The following is a 23,385-nucleotide window of genomic DNA, read 5'->3' on the forward strand; positions in this document are numbered from 1 at the left end:
CTGTATCCGCGTCCACGTCGAAGTGCGCTACTATGGGCGACTACTGCATGCGTACCTTGAGTTTTCAATATGCGTTGGCTGTCGGTGTTAACCGCTTGAACTCGACATCGTATTTACTGACATGTGTCAGCGGCAAAGTGATGCCTCGAAAGACATTCACAAAGGTCTTGTAGCAGGCACACACGCCAAGGAATCAACGCACTGCCTCGCGGTCGAAGCTGTCTTCTAAGGGTCGGGACAGACTCCAGATTTGCTGATGACGGGGGCCGGGATCAAGAGCTCATCATAAGCGCAGCCCCACATTTCCAGCTTCAGAGTGAGCCTTGATCACTTGATGACCTCTAGTACTGCCGCAAGCCACCTAAAGTGACCATACATTTCCGGCGAAGACGACGACGCCATCCAAGTAAACAAGACAGGTCTGCCACTTTCATCCTTCTAACACTCTGTCCCTGACGCGCTGGAACGTTGCAGGCGCTTAGCACAGACCAAATGACATGACCTTGAGGTCACAGAGGTCATCTGTCATGATGTAGGCGGTCTATTCGCGATCCCTCTCGTTGACTTCTATTTGCCAGTAGCCAGTGTTGATACCTACCAACGACAAGTATTTACCGTTGCCGAGCCGAACCCATTCGCCGTTGATCTGTGGGACGTCCTAATTCGTGGTCTTGTTCACTCGGCGACAATCGACGCCGAAACGCAGGTTCCCGTCCTGCTTCTTAACCAAGACTACAGGAGATGCCCAGGTGCTTTTCAACGGCCGCATGAAGTCGTCGAGCCGGATTTTGAATTGTTCGCTAATAGCTTCATGTTCTCGCATGGAAACTCGCCAAGTGTCCTCGTGGACTGATGTAGCGCATACTTCGGTTATTGTGCGATGCAACTGGTGTTTGTCGGATCCTTCATGACGCGGAAAAGTAGTCTTTGTATCGTCGGGGAGGAACCCTAAGCAGTTGCAGCTTACTCATGGGGGGCTTGGATTTATGTCGAAGTCTGGTTCGGAACTCTGTTCCGCTGAGTAAATATAGCACAATCCGAGTGCACGAACGCTTTGTTCGTTCCCACAATTTCCTCGATGTATGCAATCGTCGTGCCCTGGTTGTGCTGGAACTCCTTGCTGAAGTTTGTCAGCATCACTCTCTCTTGCTTCCGTCGGTTCGAGCAAGCCCTCTTTCGACCCAAATTTCACAGTAGAGCAATTGACATTGGTTGCCCTTGATGATGCCTTCTACTTCACGGATGTCTCGTTCCCGACGGAATTCACAATGGTGGAAGGAGGCGCGACGCTGACTTAGTCCTCAAAAACAATGCAAGACATCTCCGTCGCTATGGCTTGATTATTGGACAGCGTTATGAAGCTTGACGTCAGGCCGACGAATGCGTCGGGTTGGCTCAGGAAGTCCATGCCGAGAATTACGTCTCACGAGCACTGTTGCAGGACAACGAATGTCGCAGGTTAGGTCTGGTCATGAACTGTAGTTATTGCCATGCAGATTCCGGCCGGTTTTATGAGGTGTCTTTCAGCTGACCAAATTTGATGGCCCTCTCATGCAGCCTTGGCTTTCTTCAACTTTGCGCTGAATAATCCACTGATTATGGAATAGTCTGCTCCAGTGTACAAGCGCGGTGACTTCAAGACCGTAGAGATGGACGTCGAGGTCTGCAGTTATTTGTCTTGCGTTGAAGTTAGGTCTTGGTATCAGATCACGGCTGGTGCGTCGCGTCGTCGGGTCGTCTTTTGTTGGCGTGTTCTTGGCTCCCAAGCTTCGTCGTGAGGGCAGCGTCTCGTTTCAGCATCGTCCAAATTGATCATGAAGCGTTACCGTTGACGGCGAAGGGTTTTCTTCATTCGAAGTGCAGCTACCACACCTCCATCGGTTGCTGCTTTTTTGTTTTACGTATGTGATCTTACGGACAGGACCCGGGCTAGGATAGTGTATGGTCGGTGCAGCGGCGACAGATGGCATCGTGGTGACGGCGAACGCGAAGCACGTCGGGTCTCCTCTATGTTGAAGCGAGGTAGTCAGTGATGCAACATGACCGCTCCCCAAGCTGGTGACGTGGTGCTTTGACGGCGAAGCCTCGCAGTCCCAAGTCGCGGCATGAGCACCAGCGGTGGTAGCAGCTGCTGCAGCATGCCATACATTTGGCTTCCTTTTGTAGCTGTGCTAGGCGGACCGGAGGACAAACTGGTGGCTGCGGTGGTGAACAGCGGAACTGCGAGGCTACCGCGGTTTGGCGCGAAAGAAGAGCCTGACAGTGGGATACGGCGACGTAAGGCATCGCTTCCGGCTGAGGCCGCAGCAAGTGGGGGCTCTATGTGACTGGTGAATATCCTCGCGGATGATGTCAGCAATGGGTGCTACTTGTGGCTGCATCGAAGTGATCAACTTATGAAGCTCGTGTAGTAAACGCAGGTTGTCTGTGCCCAGTGATTAAACTCCGGTATAGTATGTTGTGTTGGTGCAGTGGTGTAATTATCTGCTCCCTATTTCCAGTGTTTTCTAGATGTTGGTGCCCTCGTGAAGCAATTTTCCGGCGGTCTTCGGTGAGCTCGGTATCATTCCAGCGAAAAGTTTTTGCCTCGAGTGCCGAAAGAGAGGAGAAAGCTTACAAGCGGGTACATTCTAGAGGGTGGAACCGACGAGGTAGTTCATACGGTGAACCGTTGCCATCGGTGCTGCAGCGCTATTTTCGATAAAGTCAGTCTTGACAATACTCTGCCCATTCTTTCTCCATTAGGGGAAAAGCAATGCAGCGCGGACGCATGGCTCTTCCTCACTGCGTTTCACTGATAGTGGTGCTCAGTACATCACCGATGACAGTGCTTTGTGCGTCTATCTATTGGCTGTCAATATTGTTAATGCCTCTCAGCGCTGCTGATGGTTTTGTTTGATAGTCGAACTCGTGCTCAATTAGAACATCGCGAAACCATGCCGTGATGAACTCGGGAACAAGGCTGCAGCAGGAATAACCCGTCTCATGGCTTCCAGTGGCAGACCGAGTCAATATCACGGTATAGACATGTTCACCTACCTGACTGACACAGTGTTTCAGTGTAACTTTCGACTTTCCAAAACGTCAGTGCGCTGGCTGTGTAATGAGGTAGGCGAAGACCTACATCTGTGGACACAGTGTGGCAGCAAAATTAGGCTTTCCGAGCAAATCGTTGGGACTGGGCTGCGACGCAAGAGTTCGTGCGATCGCTTTGGCTACCTCCGGCTTCAAGCGCTGTGCGTGCATCGCGAACCTGGGCCATGCCCAGTCCAGTGACGTCATCGGAATACTCGGACACTTACAAGAACCTGGGTTTCAACACGGACCGACAAACCTCCGAAGTGTTCACATTATATCGGAAGACTCAAAATGGAAATCGGGCTTCCTACAGGTGCAATAGGTGCCGAAAGCAGTTGTGGCAACCCACTCGGTGCCACTTCACTGAACGGGCTGAAAGGCGAAGGATGTTACTTGGCATCAACACAGACCACCTCAGCCGTCGACCTCTCTACGCGGCAAGTGATTTGGCTCACGTACTGCGTGAGCAAAAGCGTAAGTTTGACCCTGAGCAATAGTGCTATTGACGAGTACTGTCTTCGCGGCGGGCGAAAGTACTATCCAGGTCGCTGGATGCCGGGCAGCAAACTTCCGCCGAGCGCCAAGAATTACGGCGGCGTTGCAGATCGTGGACCATGCGTTTTCGGCATGGTCTGCGATACCAGGGAGGAGCTGCGACTTTTCAGGATCGACCGACAAAATTCGGCAACGCTAGGCCCCATTTCTGCAGCCAATGTTAAACTGGAGACTATTATTCACCGAAAGAGTGGACTGCTCACAACTATATCCAAAATTTTGTGGTGTCTAACTGGACAAGTATGAATCTGCATTGGGAGACAGTCAATCACAGCTTGAATTTTGTGGACCGGATCGCGGACACACACATGCAAAAATAGAAAGTTATTGTCAAAAAGTGAAACTGCACCTCGTTAGTGGCGGGTACAGGGTAACTGCACCACTCCTGCAGTCTCAACTGACACGAATGTGGTAGTTAGTTTATGGGCACGTGCTCTGCACATACTCTTTCTCGCGTTTTTGAGAAGCCTTGGATTGGTCGGGGCTGCACAGTATGAAGACTGGTTCTTGCGGTTGTTAGAAGCAATCGTTCGGCGCTTTCCAGTATGAAGATGCATCACAAAGTAAAAGAAAATAAAGCATATTTGTCTAGCCTCTTACTTGTATGAGTGTTTTTTGGGTATTCCTGCGTGCTTACACGGTAAGTGCGTGGCAAACCACTTCTCCGCTAGACAGCGCCCACTTCGTCTCGCAGTCTTGAATTTATTGTGAGGAACGAGCGATCTATTGAATACCCAGTGTGAAAACCAGGCGCGCACAAATCCGCGATCGGAAATGCGAGTGCAAGCAGCACCATTTCTACGCAGAAGAAAGAGAAGGAGCCACGAGTGATCTGTTGAAAGCCCAGTGCGAAAGTCAGGCACACACCAATCAGTGCTCGGAAGTGCGAGCGCGAGCACGTAACGAGGCACGCCAATCTAATGCACAGGGAAGAGGAGGAGAGTGTGTCATCGTTATTAAATCAGAAATTAGTCTAGTAAAGATGCCGTGTACAGTCGCAATCTTTTTGAGCGTGAACATGGCAGCGCCTGGCTTTCGATACTACCACCGCAGTTAAGCGGCGCCTCACAATATCTGTGCACATGCGCGATGGGAGTAGCTTCCCTTCGCGCGCATCACGTTATCGGAGCGCTCGCTTGTCGTCTGCTAGCTGTTTTTTGTTTCCTCGGCAGTGACCGAATTATCACTGTAAGCAAAATCGAGATGCTTCCAGTTTAAATGGTGTGTTGCTCATTCTTAGCGTTACGCTAATTACCTTGAAACCGTTACCTAGTTTTCTTTTTCTTTTCTCCAAGCTTTTTTGGTCACACAATGCCGAAAACAAGCTAGGAAACGCAAACGTCTGAACTTTTATTCTGTGCATTTTTCACAAAAGAATGAACGACGTAGAAAAGGAACAGCTGTAAACTGGAATTATTCACTGTTTCATTTTCTTTATTATTTTGTCATATTCGCTTTCGCAGCAACCACTGCTGCCGTTGTAGGCGGTAGGGAAGAGTACAGGGCGGCCACAAAGTTACTTGCTCTAAGATAATCCCACTCTTGGCAAACAGCTACCAAATAGAAAGCATATTTCGAGCCAGAGAACAAGGACAGAAGGGAGACGACACCCCTCCTCCCTTCCGCCATCCTTCTGTCCTTGTTCGCTGGCGCAAAGTATGCTTTCCAAGCAGTTTACCAACACGCCCAACAAATGACAAGGCTACCCACAGCTCATCTGCTCATGCCGAATGAAAAGTGTGTGGCACCATGGCTCCTTTATGCAGCCCCATACACTTTCGCAGACGTTCATGTCAGCGCCCTTGGCCGGCCAGGAGAGCGGATGAACCCTACGAGTTTCTAGGTGCTCTGTCACAATTTTCACAGTGTGCGCCGGCGCAAGGTCATGCTGGAACACACAATCAGCATCTGGGAAAGCAGCGTGGGCACAAGGAAGGAGCAAGTTGTCCAAGATTTCGCTCCAGAAGCTCTGCGAAGTAAGAGTGCCCTCGACGCGGTGTAGATGCCCGAGATCATGTCTTGACAGCACGCCCAACGCGTTCACACAGGTGCGTCCGCTCGCCGCGACTCACTGCAGATTGACTGGCTCGTAACTGCATAGAAATTATATTCATTTCAGTTCTTTACACAAAATAAAGTCCCTTCAGAAAGTTTTCTTACCGTGTCCCTTTTGCGCGCCACAGCCGCGCGCATTGATTTTGTAATGTTTTAGAAGTCGACATGACTCGTCCGAGAAGACTACTCGGCCCCGCTCATCGGAAGTCGACAAAGCCTGAGCTTTGACAAATTGCAGTCGCGACACCTTGTTCGAAGCGGTGAGAACGGATTTTGTGCAGCCACATAACTTCGCCATCCAGCACTGCTTAGGCATCGCCGTATGGTACCAACGGAGGCATCCACATCGAGGAGATCCCGCTCTTCCCTCACGGACTGAAAGGGATTCTCTACTATTCCAGCTACCATAAGTGCGTCTTCATCGGTCGTTGCCCCTGCCCGACACCTGTGTGGGGCGTCAGAAAAGTGACCTTCTTTCCTGAATGCTTGGATTATCCTATTGACACTCTTCAGCGGCTTCTGCACCAATGCGCCGATGGAGCACTGAGAATATCCCTTCAGCGAATGTTTTACTATTTTCCACCTCTCGTCTTCACCAACACGGGCCACGCTGAGGTTGCTCTGGTCAATGCGGTAATGTGAACGAACATATACCTTCCTCGAACTCAGGGGTGGTCACCGTTACGCCCACAAGTATAGTACGCATGCGTCGCAAAAGCATAGCTGCACACCAACAATGAACTTGGGAACGTCGACAAAAATAATAGAGTTTCAAGTTTATTCATTCATCATGTTGAATGTTATTTCAAGTTGAACATTGTTAGCTCTGTCGAAGCGTATGGCTCCCTTCTTGCGGTGCGTGTGTAGCAGACGAGACGCGCGTGCTTGTGTGGCGCAATGCGTGCGAAGGTAGAATTCTCACACGCCAGACGCACTGCGCATGCGCACTGCTTCTCGGTGCCAGCGCTAAACTGCGCTGGCAGTACGGAAAGCCACGCGCTCCCTTGTTCGCCCTTAAAAAGATCACGACTGTACAGCCCTCAGCACGGCTTAACACGAACGCTCCGCAGCATGGCCTGGACCAGCTTAGACTGACCCCAGCGCCGCGAAGTATTGTGCTCTGTTATCTGGGCATCTTTCTGACGGCACGCAATCGCTGGAGCACGGCTCGATTTGACTGCTTGGCTTGTCTTTCGCTTGTGCCTGACAGGCGGGGAGAGTGCGCTCACGTGACATGTTCTTCTCGCCACGTTTCGCTCGTGGGTGCGGTCTCGCGCGCGTCCAGAAAACATGTTGCGGTTTGCTTATCTCGGCAAGGCGAAATGGCGGGCGACTAAAGATGCCTCGAAGAGGACCGAGAGAACAACGCCTTGCTATGGTTTACATGGCTCGCAAATTGCCCCAACGAGAAATAGCCGCTGCAGTAGAGCGGCCCGTTTCCACCGGCAATAGAATTGTCCGGGCATTCAGATATGAAGACCGGATAGATGATTCTGCTCGTGCAGTTCAGGAGCGGGCAACAACCACAGAAGAAGGTGTTCTCATTGTCACTGCATTGGTCGACGACCCCTTCCTCACCGTACTCGAAATACGCGATGAACTTGGTCTGCATGTTAGTGCGGACACTGAGCGCAGAAGGCCGCATGAAACTGTCATGCAAAGCCGGGTCGCCATGAGGAACCCAGTATTTGACGCGTCTCATCGCCCCCAGAGACTCCAGTTCACGCAAGAGCACGAGGACTGGACACCGGAAGACTGGAGACACGGGGTTTTCACTGATGAATTAACATTTTGTACTAGGTGGCACCAAGACCAGAAACCTTGGCGTCTTGATCATTTCCGGTAAGTCCCTTTTATCCCCATTTTATGCCCATACGGTACGGACAAAACGTCAATTTTTTTATGTACGACAAGCGGTTCGTCTGGGAAGTGTGCACAAGCCGACGCACAGCCGTCAACGTGTGGGGTGCGGTCAGCCACCACGGCCAGGGGCCAATCCACAGATTTCCAGGCCGTGTGACAGCTGATGCCTACGTGGAAACATTGGAGCATGTGCTCATGCCTTACGTACTGTATGGGACCATCCCGTCGGGATTCTTCTGGTTTCAGCACGACCGCGCCCGCGTCCACAATGCGCGAGCTGCGAATAACTTTGTAGATGATCTGCAGCTTCAGCGCAGCTTCAGTGACCGAGCGGCAGTCCCGATCTAAACTTAATCGAAAATGTTTAGGGAATGATGAAGTTCAGGCTTTCGAGGCCCTCGGGCTCGAATTGAACCACGGCGGACCAGCTCTGGATTGCCATAAAACAAGAATGGGACCTCCTGCGGGCGAGAAGCGAGGTGGTGGACTCGATCTACAATTTGCTGCCTGAGCGAATCACTCAGGCAGCAAATTGTACATTGGCAGCAAATTCCGCCATGTGCCTGAGCACATGGCGGAAGCACGCGCTTCTAGACTGTCATGCAGGGAGATGGTACTTTGCACCGTGTCGTTTTTTGTGTGTTATCAATGCTTTAGCGGCGGACAACTGCTTAAGCCATTATTTCTTGTGCAAACCTGGAATGCTTTGTGCTTATTCTGTAGTTATGCTTACAAACAGCATGTTTAAAAGTTTAGTTTTGTTCCCAACGCTGGCCAGCAAAAAAGATGAGGCCAGAAAGCTGCTGTAGTATGCACACGGCAAGCCATGCACCACCACTTCAGACAATTCTATACATGTGGTTCATCTACATATAGCCGCCACTGAGCGACATTCATGCGGTGTCACTCGTACTAAATTGTGACGCAGCCATGCTTCGTACAACGTTCCCGGTGATGTCATACACGCGTGTCTGTGTCTGCGTGGTGCTTAAAATTCTTAAAAGTAAAAACTGACTACTTGAAAAATCTGGCAGATCCTGTGCCCTGTGGGAATCGATGTTATGCGAAGCAGTGCGCGGGGAGCCTGCCAAGTTAACGAAACGACCATGAGAGCACCAAGACGCAGGCGGCTAGCAACACAGGCAAGCAGGCAGGCAAGTAGGCAGGCAGGCAAGGCAAGGCAAGGCAAGGCAAGGCACTGTCAAAGTGGCAAATGCTCGCCAAGAAATGCTTCGCATTGAATGAACGCAATTCGCAAACCGCACCCAAGCGTCTATGTCTTCCCTACATAACATGTAACATGCTTTCGCATCTCCACATGTAAGCAGTCTTGAGAGTCTCTGCCGAATCTTTTTCCCTAGGAACATACAGCCATTTAAAATATAAAGTGCAGTTTGCCTTTTTGAAAAATAGCAAAAAACATATAGGAAACACGCAATGCAAAGTGTCGAGCATGCCACCGTGAATAAGATCGGGAATCCGCTGCTTAAGTCACCAAGATGTGACGTGGGCGTCGAGTTGGCGTATGTTCACTTATAACCTTATGTTCACCTTTCGATACATTGCATCTATTGCCAGAGTCTTTCCCGTTACCTAAAAAGCCAATTTCTTATCCGACAAGATTCCCCTCAACTCTATTCGTCAATAAACAGACATTAAAAGCTTAGTTTGAATCGCATCAACGCATCTTTCTTGCTCAGGACACGCGCAGCTCTTACGCCCCGACAATGGACCTCCAGTACAGCGTGGAATATACTGGAAGCCAGACACTAACCTGCGAGTGCACTCCGATGCGCGCTGTCAGAGAAATCAAGAAATGAAGAACAAAGCCAACTATGCCACCGGATTAGCAGATTTATTTATTGTACAGCTTTACAAACGCCACAAACCTACGTTTGCTCTCCATTTCGTATTTATCATTTTCTTCAAGCGCCAGACTTGAGGCCAAACTCGAAAGGCGCGCGAGCTGTCACCCGCCATTTCGCTTTGCCGAGATAAGCAAACCGCAACGTGCTTTCGGGACGCGCGTGAGACCGCAGCCACGAGCGAAACCTGGCGCGAAGGAGATGTCAGGTGAGTGCAGCCACCCCTGCCGGTCAGGCACAAGTGAAAGACGAGCCGTGAAATCGAGCTGCACTCTAGCTATACTGTCGCAAACATAACGAGATAACAGCAGAACACTTCGTGGCGCTGGCGTCACTCTAAGCCGGTCCAGGCCACACTGTGGGGCATTCGTGTTAAGCATGCTGCGGGCTGTACATCTTGTAAACATTAAGGTGTTTATAAGCCACAATAAAGCGACTAATATTATTGTACTTATTTGATACTTTGTTTGAGCATGCTGTACACTTGGTTGAAGGACAAAGGTGTGAAAGAAGGCACCGACCACGCAAAGACGGTATGATCACGTGAGCCCCAGTTTGTCGACCGCCTATAAGGCAACGTCCAAGGAAAGATGGCAGCGCAAAACGAATCCAGATAAACCAATGAAACAGTACGCGTGCCGAGGGACAAGCTTTGCCTTGATACCATTAGTTCGTTTATTTTGGGGCGTCGCCAGTGCTTCTGAAACTCTGCGCATCGAGCCTAGCACCCCAGGTCCATTTACATTGGGCGGTGCTTACTCAAATGTGTAGCTATGAATTCATACATGCAGTTGGAGACCTGTTCTTGAACTTATTTCGAGTACATTCATTTCGACGTGTTTTAAAACAGAACAGAATTGAATTGAATGGCATGATAACTACCTATATTTTTTTCAGAGTTCAGTCAGACACTGCAGTGCAAGTTGCATGGAACGACATAGATCCGTCCTATTATGTAATCAGAGCAGTAGCTCAAGGGGGCCGTCCAAGCGTGACTGGTTACACACACAACGCAGATATTTCTGACCAATTTGTGGCAAATGATATTAAACAAGGCGAATATTTCTCTTTAGCTATTCAAATCAATGGCGAACATCATAATTTCAGGGTAAGTATGGGTCTGCTATTGTATGCGCAAGTTCACTATTCCGTGATCGAAGTCATAAAATTATAATTTGAGAAAATATACCATATACTTTCATTTAGATGTTTGAAAATGTGACAGATGTGGATCACAACTCTAGCTGTTCCACTACAGTATTTCAATACATGTTTAGAAGCGGAAATTGCACTGCCCTACTCCACTGACTTTTTTTCAGGTCTTTTTGTCGGCGCTCTCCCTTACCTCTTCCCATTTTTCTTCCCCTAGTGCAAGATAGGAAACCGGAGGCTTCAACACTCGTTAACCTCTCTGCCTTTCACTCATTTGCTTTTCTCTCTCTAATGCGCAAAAAATAACAAAATATTTGCAAAGGCATAAATGCAAAAGTTTAGATGTACCACCGTCTGCTGCCAACTGTTGCCTGGTGTCCCCAATGTTCCGCATAAATCAAATTGCATCCCAGCTCACAAAATAGGTGCTGTGGAAACACACGCCTTAACGACGGTTGAATGTAGCATAATTCGATAGAACACATCTCACGCGCTTCCTTCCGAACTTGCTGAACCATCTAGCACTGCTTCAGCAAAGTCCCCTCGCGGGACCCATGGGAATATATATTCACGCAAGATTGCCTGACAGATCTAAATGGCTATGATTTTGCTGAGTTGAAGCGGCGGAACTCCACGCAGAGCTGCAGGCACGTCATGGGCCGCTGCATTTCCGTAAACACTTGCTAAATATCTTAAAGAAATGTATTATTAGGCTTCATGAAGTCGTTCAATGATTTTCATTTATTTGAAACGTTTTATAGCAGCTTAAGGTTATATGTTGTAAAATACTAGATGTTTGCCCAGTACGTTTAAACCTTATTGCGTTGCGCACAAACCGAATCCAGTCATCAGGGAATGTCGAGAAACCCGCCAAGTGTGCCACCGCAGAGCTATCACACCAATCAAACTCACTCTCACTTTTTGAGGCATTAGTGCTTGTCTAGTTAATCAGAACAATGCCCACCACAATGGCTCGCCAGCCTATAGACAAATGACCATTTTAGTGGAGTGGATACCACACTAAAATAAAAATTGCAGCATAACCCATCATAATTTTTATGCTGGGCATGATACAAAATGTGCAGGGCATGTTTCACACACCCTGTGAACGAGGTGCGAACGCCGGAACAAATTCAAAATCTGGGTTAGCCTCCGAAAGTAACCCTATGAAAGCACGGGCAAATAATGAAAGGACCTCTAGTGCGCCAGCGAACCCCGGTTGTGGTCCGAAGACGAAGTCAGAGCCCAGAGTTTCAAAACTCAACAAAATATACTCTTCAAATATAGCAGTTACGTTCAAAGTTGAACACTTTGGCTAGACACATCACAATACAATTCAGGTAGGTGTTAACAAAATTTTGTGAAAAAATTTGGAGGAAGCTTAAACCTCGCTTTAACAGTGGAACAAGATAGCATTCAAAGATCCCTGACTGCATCTCGCGCTACCCAAAACTGCAGCTTATGTAACCGTCATGTCCCCAGGGAAATGCTGGCGACGAACGCAAAGTACGAAGGCGAGCTTTGTGGTTGCTTTTTTGATCGTGTGAAACTAACCGAGGAGACCTCGCCACTACTACTAAGACAGACCTCAAACAGCAAGCTCGAAAACGCTACCGCGTTAAAAGGGGTTTGTGTGTCAGTTACCTCCAAACCGAATTAGGTTTTCCCGTATATTCAAAGTACAATCCAAGATTCAAGATTCAAGATTCATTTGTTTCTCTGATAGAAAAAGGCCATGGAAATAAACGGCAGCTGCGAAAATGGCAGCTGCGAAGGGAAAAAGTACAATTTGACATGCATGAATCAAGAAACCATACACAATGCAGAATTACAATTACACTTAATGCAAGACAAAGTAAAATTCAAATATACAATGCACTGAGAAGTAACAAAAAGCATAACACAGCGTTATAGCAGAACCAGAAGGATTAAAACATAATTTCAATTCAACACTATGATATAATACATGAAGTTCATGCACAATACATAGCAGTATTTCTTTTTATACAATGGCAAAAAACTATAAACCTATAAGCCTAATTTGCGTTTGAACCCACCCCATGCTCGATAAATTCCTGGACAATTATTTTTTCGTTTAGCTTCATATTTTGTGTGTACCATTTGTTTGTGTGAAGGGTGTTCGGAACCAGAAAATGCAACATTTGGGAGCCATACGATGTGCGAAGTCCAGGTAGATGCCATTTCTCTTTGCGTCTTGTGCTTGTATGAGTGTGCGTTTGAGTCACGGATGAGAGTTGGATTATGAACTTAGCTCGAGGTAAGCTCATAGTATTCAAGGCGCGAAGAATGGTAAATGACACTAGCTGGTGAATGGGAGATATTGCATGTTTAATAAACAGTGGTCTGGTATGAGCTAGGTAATCTGAGCAATCATATCGCTATCATATCCGTACGTTGTGTTTATGTCGTAGTTTACGACTATTCTACGTATTGTAGTTTGAGAAATTCAATTAGCCCAGTATTTTCCTCGCGCCACATGGAAGGCCCGCGTGGTTCAGTACGTGCGGTTCAAAATTCTTTTTGCCAGAGCGATGTCTGATGCTGCACGCGGGACGCCGGACGCCGACGCCCTATTTTATGCGACACGGGCCCCTAACGGTATCATGTTATTATTGAACGAAAAGCACTAAGAGTTCAACACGTACAGTACAAAACGAAGATGAGTTACAAGTGTCCGCTCGTATTCACCAGTGCTGGTCTTGAGCCAGATGTCCTCGGCGTAACATGAGGTAAATCTCGAAGAAGGAGCTTCTTGCGTAAATGCAGATGCTGGAGAAACTCGTGGGCCAGCTTTTCGGGGAATCAGACTGCCGGTCTACACGGCAGATCTCTTCACTAGTGCGGTCTTAGCTTTGACCATCTCTGATTCCAGCACGGCTCATTATAGCCACCGCCAGTGGTTGTGGAACTTTCTGACGGAGTCGTGCTCCCATAGCATGAACAAAAACTCGGAATCTTCTAGGCATTTCTTACGATTTCTGCCGTGACCACAGATATGTCTTTGTTGACGGAGGTGACTGATCCGCTGGCTCATGTTAGGCCTGTCGCTCTTCCTTCTCGCTATGCTCGCCGTGTGTCCAGGTCTGAGAAGGTGTTTTGGCACGCGCCCTCTCTCGCGTCTCTATTCGAGTGTCCTATAGATGTTTCTAGTCACCGTTGATCGCGTCGGCTGTGCGTAGCGTATGCGCTACCTCCCTCCGTCGAAGCTGTTGCGGGATAGAGGTGGCTGGCTTCGGTGATACGCAGCGCACGTTTTGATTATGTGCATTTTTGTGACAGCATGATGGAAAAGATGATGGGTATTATCGAATTCGTCGCGGTATACTGGGTGGATAGTGGGTGCTGTGGTACACGGTGGTATGTACTGGGGGGATACGTGCTGGGTGACTTGTCTCAATGGTGTGCAGACTAAGTGAATGACGGGTGTGCTGGGTGGATGGTGGGTTACATGCTGGGTTATCTGTGTAAATGGCGGCTGAATAATTAATATGCTGGGCAGATGGTGGGATACATACTGGGTTACTTGTCTGAACCGAATTGTCGGTGAATGATGTACATGCTGGATGAATGCTTGGTGTACTGGGTGGATGGTGGGACGCATAGCGAGAGTACAATGGGTGAATGTATGCCATTGCGGGAACATAATAGGCTGCTTATTGCATGGTAGTGACACAGTGATGATGAGGGTTCATGATGTGACGGGATTCATTGATTTACGAAAGTGCGTCGCGGAAGTCCCATTTTTGATAATATAAACGTCCGTGAACAAGTACTTTTCTAACATTTATTCACGTATTTCGTGCTGCCCAATTATTACCTGGGATACCCTGATAAATGTGTTTATAGTAATAATGTTTTTGTTAAGATTTCACTGTTTCATGTTGGTCTTTGTTCAGAATGAGATTTCACTGCTTTTTTACCCTGTGTAGAAAGTGGGGCTGCACAAGCTGCTTCACTGCAGCTTTCGCTCCCACCATTTCTAGTCTCCACCCCATAATAATTATTATTGAGTTCAACTTTAGAACACTGCTGTGATCATAGAGCATGCTAGAAATGTACGTACTACTATACCTTACTGGCTCTGGTAAGCTGCATGCCCATCAGCATGTGCGAAGCACCACAGGCATCCTCTCAGCGGGAGTTGGGAGACCAATAGCATGAAGGGGCGAACTGGAAATTTTTCGAATTGAATTTGTTATGTGCAATGTGTAAAAATAACAACCACACATTTGGCACAATAAGAGAGAATACGATACTAAAAAAGGTTCCAGACTGATAACATAAAACGCCCAACTACAATTCCGAAGAAACTGTAGAACAATGTTCTTTGAGGCAGTCACTAGAATAATGTGCACTGCTGCAAAATCGTTCTGCAGGCTTCATATGATCAACAAAAATTGCATAGATTAGGTTGTCTCCAATGCTTGCTTTGAATGCTCTTTCTGTGCCTGTACGTCTGTCTGTGTAGTTTTAAGATGCACCCAATTGAGGAATGAACCCGACTGGTTTAGTGTATTCCGGTGTTTCCTAGTGTAAATACCAGCACAGTCTGCTGCTACCTGGCATGCACATCAGAGTTGTCTATTGTCACCTGGTGTGGCGACCAGGATGGTATAGTGGCACCTGGTGTCGACACCATAGTAATCTAGCATTACTTGGTGTGTACATAACTGTGGTGCGGCGCTTGTCGGGCGGGCATGCCAGTTGGTTGTGGTGTAAATTTAGCTTTTGCACAGCAACTTCTGCCTCTGTTTATATAGGTATTTTATGATTTGTGTGTGATACGTTTTTAATGCTAATTTGGCTGCATTGGAATTGGCATAGCCAGCAGATTGAAATTCATTTCTTTTATTTATTTCAACATAGTGTAGCACCGAAGGGCTACTGCAGGAATGGAGTGTAGAATACATATTTAGCAAAAGAAATAAAACAAAAACAAAACATGAAATTCAAGACCTGTGGTCAATTCAGCAGGTGACAAAGAAAGAACATGACAAGTTAAAGTATTGCACAGTTCTTTAGTGTGGACAAAATTAGTATTTCAATGCCTCGTTGCAGTATTTACAATGAGAAATATGCAGTCAGGATAAAGTTAAATGGATGTACGTGTAGTGGTTGTGACAAACCTGCGGAATGAAGAAAATTTATGAGATCTACAGAGCATGGAAAACTTCAGTGATTGAATATGGTGGCAACAGGAAAAGAGAGTGGGAAGCTGAAAATTTCAGATGAAGGAGTCAGCACAATGAATGAACTGGCATGAGAGATTTGCCTAAAACTTAGGACAGAAAATATCAACTAATTTACGACATCCCGTATATATATATATATATATATATATATATATATATATATATATATATATATATATATATATATATAAATATATATATATATATATATATGTATATACATATATATATGTATACAATGTATGATTTCATATAGCAGCTTTGTAATGTATCCTGTAATTTTCCTGGCAAGTGCGTAATTTCGAGGTGATCGAAGCTTTGTAATAGTGTTAATGTATGTAATGTAATGTAACGTATATATATATATATATATATATATATATATATATATATATATATATATATATATATATATATATATATATATATATATATCATATATGTATATATATATTGAACCGGGGATTTATTGAAGTTTGTCCGAGTAATTGCAAGTAGCTCTGTATGACCAGTCATAGTTCTTGGCATAAGGACCTTGAGCTCCGGTCTAGCGCCGAAGTAATGGCAGTGTTCATAGCACTACATACATATTCCCCACTACAATTGCTCCCACGGCGAAGATGAGCCGTCCTGGCGACCTAAGGTGATCAAGCGATAAGGGGGTCATGGGACCGCTTGCGGTGGCTTACGTGAACGGTCTCGCGGCCACGGCAGCGCTTGTCCGAAGATAGCGTCACAGGTTCGACCACGTAGTTCACATATGGTGCACACTGGATTGTCAGGTTCCAAAAGTGATATTTCGGCGAAGTCTTTGCGCTGAGGCCTCGAGGTTGGAACGTGGCTGGCAGCAGATGCGAAGTCAGTTACGATGCGATGCGCGACTCTGAAACACCACTACGCAGTAGATGTCGAAGGATCCTGTTGCTGCGGTCATATGACATTATAAAACTAAGTGAGCGATTGAAAACTCTTGAACACAACAATGCTGCGTTCTGGCAGTTGGTACAGGTGTTATAGTTCCGTGAGCATTAGGTCACGCTTATTTGAGGTTCTGGACTCGTGATTTAAAGCAGGTTGCCCACATTTCAACGCGTTCTGCAATAGCTAAATGAAGACCTTTCGTAGTCAGTGAGCTAATATTGTACTCACTCAATACACACGCATATTGAGTGAGCAAACACACACACACACACACACACACACATGTATATATATATATATATAAATATATATATTCGCACAAGGAGAAATGACGCTTGACAAAAATATTGTCGCGTATACCCTGCTGAAGTTTACACGCTTAATGGGGATCCAGGCGTTTGTACTTCACAAAACCTAACCGTTCACGCGCGATGCCGAGACGAACCTCGTTCTCTTCCTCTTCAGTCCCCTTGCTGTGCCACACCATGTGGCACTACCCCCTCTTCAATACAAAAATAATAATAAAAGCATGAAACATACATACGCTTGACGTGAGAGCGCCGAGATGGCCTAGGACGAACACATAGGCTATAGTCAGAATCACTGTGGTGTGCGAAATAGTCACAAGACACTGAGGGACGAGCAACAACAAAAACTAACCTAAGCGGCTGAAAACGACGAATTTTAGGGGCTATGGTACGGTTTCAACCGCACAACATGCACAATCTCAGATTGCGGTTGTCGACGTCGGGGAGGCTGGCTTCCGTCAGGAAGGACTTCGTAATTCACGTCACTAATTCGCTGCAACACTTTGTAAGGTCCGAAGTAGCAACTCAAAAGCTTCTCGGACAGTCCTTTTTGGTGCACGGGAGTCCAGACCAGAACTTGATCGCCAAGTTGGAACTCGACTTGTCGATGGCGGAGATTGTAACGGTCGCATCGATGCTCTGTTGTTTCTTTATGTGCACTCGCGCAAGCTGACGGGCTTCTTCCGCGCGCAGCACGAAGAGTTCGGCATCTTGGGCGAGATCGAGGTGAGCGATGTTGTCGCATGGCAGCATTGCTTCTAACATAGCCTGCACTTCACGGCCCTAAACGAGGTAAAACGGCGTGAAGCGTGTTGTTTCTTGCATAGCAGTATTATAGGCAAACGTTACGTATGGGAGTATCTTGTCCCACGTCTTGTGCTGTACGTCTACGTACATAGACAGCATGTCAGTCATCGTTTTGTTCAGTCGTTCGGTCAAGCTGTTTGTTTGGGGATGATAGGCATTTGTCCTTCGATGGGTTGTGCAGCTTAGTTGAAAAACGTCTTCAATGAGCTGCGCTGTAAAGGCTTTACCTCGGTCTGTGATGACGTGCCATGGGGCGCCATGTCGTAGGATGATGCTCTGTATGAAAAACTGGGCAACCTCTGAAGCTGTGACTCGAGGCAACGCCTTTGTCTCAGCATACCGCGTTAAATAGTCTGTGGCGACGATTCTCCACCTGTTGCCAGAAGATGACACTGGAAACGGGCCCAGAAGATCCATGCCGACTTGATCGAAAGGTTTGCAGGTGGGTCAATCTGATTCAGCAATCCCGCAGGCTTCACAGCCGGGGACTTTCGGCGCTGGAATTCACGGCAGGCTTGGACGTACCGCCTAACACACTCGGCAAGTTTCGGCCAGTAGTAGGGTTTGCGCACTCTATCAAGCGTTCGCGTAAAACCCAAATGGCCAGACGGAGGCTCGTCATGACAGGCGAATAAAACTTCGGCACGGAGGTCTACTGGAACGGCCAAAAGTTATGTCTTGTTGGTGGCAGCGGAGTTCTTATAAAAGACGCCATGTCGTAAACAAAAAGATGACAATCCTCGAGCGATGTGCCGGGGTATTTATGGGTTTCGTCCTTGTAGGTGTTCGAATATAGGTCATAGTGAGTCGTCTGCGCGCTGCCGTGTGGACAAATCAGTAACGCTTACGGTACCAAGGAAAACGCCGTCGTCCTCAATGTCTTGGTCGGTAGTGTCGATAGGGGCGCGCGAGAGTGCGTCAGCGTCTTCGTGTATGTGGCCCGACTTGTACACGATGGTCACGTCGTACTCCTGGAAACGTAGACTCCATCGTGCCAGTCGTCCAGAGGGGTCCCGCAAATTTGCAAGCCAACGAGTGATGATCGGTTACAACTTTGAATGGGCGGCCGTAGAGGTAAGGTCGAAATTTGGGCAGCGCCCATACGACGGCAAGACACTCTTTTTTCGTAGTGGTGTAGGTGGTCACTGCACCCGATAGTGTGCGACTTGCGTAGACAATCACTCTTTCAATACCGTCCTGCCGTTGTACAAGCACCGCCCCAAGACCAACGTTACTGGCATCTGTATGAACTTCCGTGTCTGCCTCCTCGTCAAAGCGGGCCAGAACTGGTGCTGACACCAGACGCTGTCGAAGCTCAGTGAAAGCAGTCTCTTGCTCTGAGGCCCAGACGAACGATACATCGTCCCTCGTGAGGCGAGTCAGCGGCTCCGCCATCTTCGAAAAATTTTCGATGGAACGATGGTAGTATGTGCAAAGGCCCAGGAAGCGTCGGACACCTTTCTTGTCGGTCGGTGTTGGAAACGTGGCTAAAGCGGCAGTTTTCGCGAGATTGGGGCTAACGCCTTCCGCGCTGACCACATGTCCCGGAAACATAAGCTCCTTGTAGCCGAAGTGACACTTCTGAGGCTTAAGGGTGAGGTTAGCCGATCGGATGGCTTCGAGAACTTGCCGTAGTCGTTTCAGGTGGTCGTCAAATGTCGCCGAAAAAACAACCACGTCGTCGAGGTAGACGAGGCAGGTTTGCCAGTTCAGACCAGCGAGAACGGTGTCCATCATTCGCTGGAAAGTTGCTGATGCCGAACAGAGCCCGAAAGGAAGTGCCCTGAATTCGTAAAGGCCATCTGGAGTGACGAAAGCAGTTTTTTTCGTGGTCTCGTTCACCTACCTTAATTTGCCAGTAACCGCTCCTTAGATCGAGAGACGAGAAATACTTAGCTCGCCACAACCTGTCTAAAGAGTCATCGATACGTGGTAGTGGGTACACATCCTTCTTGGTAACATCATTGAGGCGTCGATACTCAAAACAGAAACGAAGTGTTCCGTCTTTTGTCTTGACCGGAACGATCGGGGACGACCACGGACTGTGCGAAGGCTGAATGACACAATAATCTAGCATCTCCTTGACTTGGGCTTGAATTGTCTCACGTTCTTTCGGCGAGATACGATAAGGCTGTTGTTTGATGGGGAGTGCGTCGGCGGATGTCGTTATTCGGTGCTTCGTGATCGGCGTTTGGCCCACCCTAGTAGACCGAGCTAAGCACACGCGGAATTTGTTCAGAAGTTCCTGCAGTGCGCTCTTTTGGTTGTCCGTAAGCTCGGAGTCTATATCGATGTCTCTGAGCGAACCGTCGTCTGTGTCCACTTCAGAAGCAAAGCACTAGACGATGTCTGTTGATGGTTCGGCGTAGGCGACGGCAGTGCCACGAAAAATGTGCCGACGCTCAAAGGTAAAGTTGGTAACGAGGACCGCTGTCTGGCTATCACGAAGTTCCACAAGGCTTCGCGCTAAACAAATACCTTGGGTCAGCAACATACAAATGCTGCCTTCTACAATGGCTTCACCTTCTTGTAACTCATCGGACTTGACCGGAACCATAACACTCGCACGCGGCGGTATCGTGATGCTGTCGTCCGAAACGCGAGGTGCGGATCTGTGTCCGACAGCGTCGGTCTGTGTTGTTGCCGTTTGCGTCGAGAAAGTGATGCAGCGCTCGCGGAGGTCTATAATGACACCATATTCCCTCAGAAAGTCCGTCCCAAGAATTAAATCACGGGAACACTCGCGTAAAACCAGACAAGTAGGTAGAAAAGCAGCACCGCGAATTTCTATTCTCGCCGTGCATAAGTCAAGTGGTGTGACGAAGTGGCCACCTGTCGTGCGAACTAGTGCCCCGTTCCAGAGCAACGTAACTTTTTTCAGAACCCTCGCCAGTTTGCCACTAAGATTGCAGTAATCGGCGCCGTTATCTAGAAGTGCACTCATTTTTCTGCCGTCGATCAACACAGGTATGTCCAGTGAAATCTTGTTGGCGGGAACTCGTTCTGGCGTAGTCGTGTTTTCGTTGTTCTGCGGTCGGCATGATACGAGGTCTCCAGCGCGTCGAGTATCAGCGGCCCCGCCTCGGAAGGTCGCTGACGTCAGTTTTCCTGGCGTGGACTTGGTGATCTCCCTTGCGTCGTCCTCGAGGTGGTATCACGAGCAGGGAAATATCGCCGCGGTGAGGGTGAGCGTGACTGCCACTGCGATGTGCCCGGCCTGCGCTGCTGCTCGATGAATTCTGCGATGTCGGGAGGCCTCTAGCCAAACCTAGGTCGAGGCGAATCGATGGAAAAACCCCGCCGGCCGAGTCGTCGATAGGGGCACTCCCGATACACATGACCAGCTTCGCCGCAGTGGTAGCACAGCGGTCGTCGGTCGGGTGCTCGTCAAACCTCTGATTTCCTCGCGGGCGTTCGGCGGTCGTTGAATTACGATAGCGGAGTTTTCGGAGCGGCTTGCGCCGATTGCAACGCGACTGGCGGCGCAACATAAGTAGGTGCGAAAGCTTGGGCGGGGCTCAGTAATGTTTCTGCGTAAGTCTTCCGCCGAGACTCACTTGGCAGTGGTGGCGCTTCACTGCTGGAAAGAGATGCCTGCAGTGCCTGCTGTACTTCGTTGCGCACGATGCTGGCGAGGGAGCTGACTGGCGGTGGCGACCTACTTTGCTGCTTCTGCAGCTCGTCGCGAACCATCGAGCGAATCAGCTCGCAAAGCAAGGCGACGTCGCACCCGAAGCCTACCGGTGTATCCGGAGTGCAGGCGGAATTTACTTGTCGGTTGTACATGTTCGACCGTTACTGAGGCGTCTTATCCATTGCGGTGGCTTCGGCGAGGAACTCCGCGACAGTCTAGGGCTTATTCCGAACAAGACCGCCAAAGAGCTCCTCCTTTACGCCTCTCATCAGATGACGTACCTTCTTCTCTTTTGACGTGCTCGGATCAGCACGCTGAAAGAGACGCGTCATGTCCTCCACGTACATCGTGACGCTCTCGTTGGGCTTTTGGACGCGTGACTGAAGGGCTCGCTCCGCTTTTTCCCCGCGATCGGGGTTGGAGTAAGTCTCCAGTAGCTTGCACTGGAATTCAGGCCAGGATGACAGGGCACTTTCACGGTTCACAAACCAAGTGTGAGCACCATCCTGGAGGCAGAAGTAGATGTTCCGGAGTTTGGCGTTGTTGTCCCACTCGTTAAACGCAGCCACGCGCTCGAACTCCGCCAGCCAGTCTTCCACGTCTTCAAATATGTCGCCATGAAAAGCCGTCGGCACTTGGGGGTTCAGCAGCGTTAGCTAAGTCGGTGTCACCCTTTTCGTAGAAGTCGCAGTTTTCGTAGCCATCACTTTTTCCTGGAGGTTTCCAAATTCTGGGGCGAGGCCTAGTATTCGCCGGCTTGTGCGGTGAACTGGAGTCAACTCCAATTGTGCGAGGTTCTTGCTGCCCAGTGGGGCCTCCTGCATAAGTTGGGCGTACCCAGCAAGCTCCACCAATTTGTAGCATATAGCCTGCTGAAGTATACACGCTGAATGGGGATCCAGGCGTTTGTACTTCACGAAACCTAACCGTTGACGCGCGATGCCGAGACGAACCTCGTTCTCTTCCTCTTCAGTCCCCTTGCTGTGCCACATCATGTGGCAATATTTACAACATAAATACAACGGGCAGACGACAGCATACAAGATGGAGCTCGTGCGCACGAGTATCGGCGACCGTCGTCTTGGTCGGTCCTCTCATTTTCGTTCGCTAATGCAGTGCTTCGTAGCATGACCCCGCGTGGCGAAGGCGCAGCATGCGCTTGGTAGGTTTGAGTGATACCGTTTCATTCGAGGGAAGTGAACGATATAAGATGAGGATCGTGGTGTGGAGGTATCGATAATTTGTAAGTCGTAGGTCACGTCTGTCACTTGACGAAAGACACGGTAAGCGCCTAAGTAGGACGAAATGAGCTTCCCACAAAGTCCAACTCGCCGTGCTGGTTTCCAAAGAAGCACGATGTCACCAAAGTTAATGGGGGCATTGCGGTGACGAGCTCATTATTTGCGTCGTTGGTTTTCTTGGGAAGTGATCAGACGCAGGCGTGCGACCTCGCGTGCCTCGGTAGCTTTAGATATGGCATCTCGAGCATATGCTGGCGTTGTATCTAGAACGGCTGGGATAATAGTGTGAAACGTTAGTATAGGGTCTCGTCGACAGAACAGAAAAAAAAAATGGACAAGAACCAGAAGAATAATGGCGGAGCGTAATGTAGGCGAACGTGACGAAAGGCAGTGTGGTATCCCAGTCACGGTGGCTGGTAGGGACGCACATACCGAGCATTTCTGTGAAGGTCTATTGAGCTGCTCTGTGAGGTCGTTGTCTGAGGATTACACGCCATTTGCAAATTTGTACTTCGTAGCGAAGGTGTGCAAGATGTCCTGGAGAACCAGTGAGAGAAAGTAGCGGTCCCGGTCGGTAAGGTGTTGTCGGGGAGCGCCGTGGTGATGTACCACAGCGTCGAGAAAGAAGACAGCGACGTCGGCTGTCCAACCGGTAGGGAGAGCCCGCGTGTCGCATACCTGGTGGTATTGTCC

The 23,385-nt window shown here is 48.6% G+C and overlaps 1 protein-coding gene across 2 annotated transcripts in view; it reads left to right on the top strand.

The window, feature by feature from the left end:
- The window catches only part of LOC129385711 (uncharacterized), a 105,429-nt gene that overhangs the window by 15,281 nt on the left and 66,763 nt on the right, over positions 1 to 23,385 (top strand). For both annotated transcript variants that reach the window (XM_055072700.1, XM_055072701.1), the window contains exon 4: positions 10,314 to 10,524. In XM_055072700.1, the coding sequence (XP_054928675.1) occupies positions 10,314 to 10,524 (211 nt within the window). The remainder of the gene's footprint in view (positions 1 to 10,313; positions 10,525 to 23,385) is intronic.

This window comes from Dermacentor andersoni, chromosome 7 (genome assembly GCF_023375885.2).
Source record: "Dermacentor andersoni chromosome 7, qqDerAnde1_hic_scaffold, whole genome shotgun sequence".
Lineage (NCBI taxonomy): Eukaryota > Metazoa > Arthropoda > Arachnida > Ixodida > Ixodidae > Dermacentor > Dermacentor andersoni.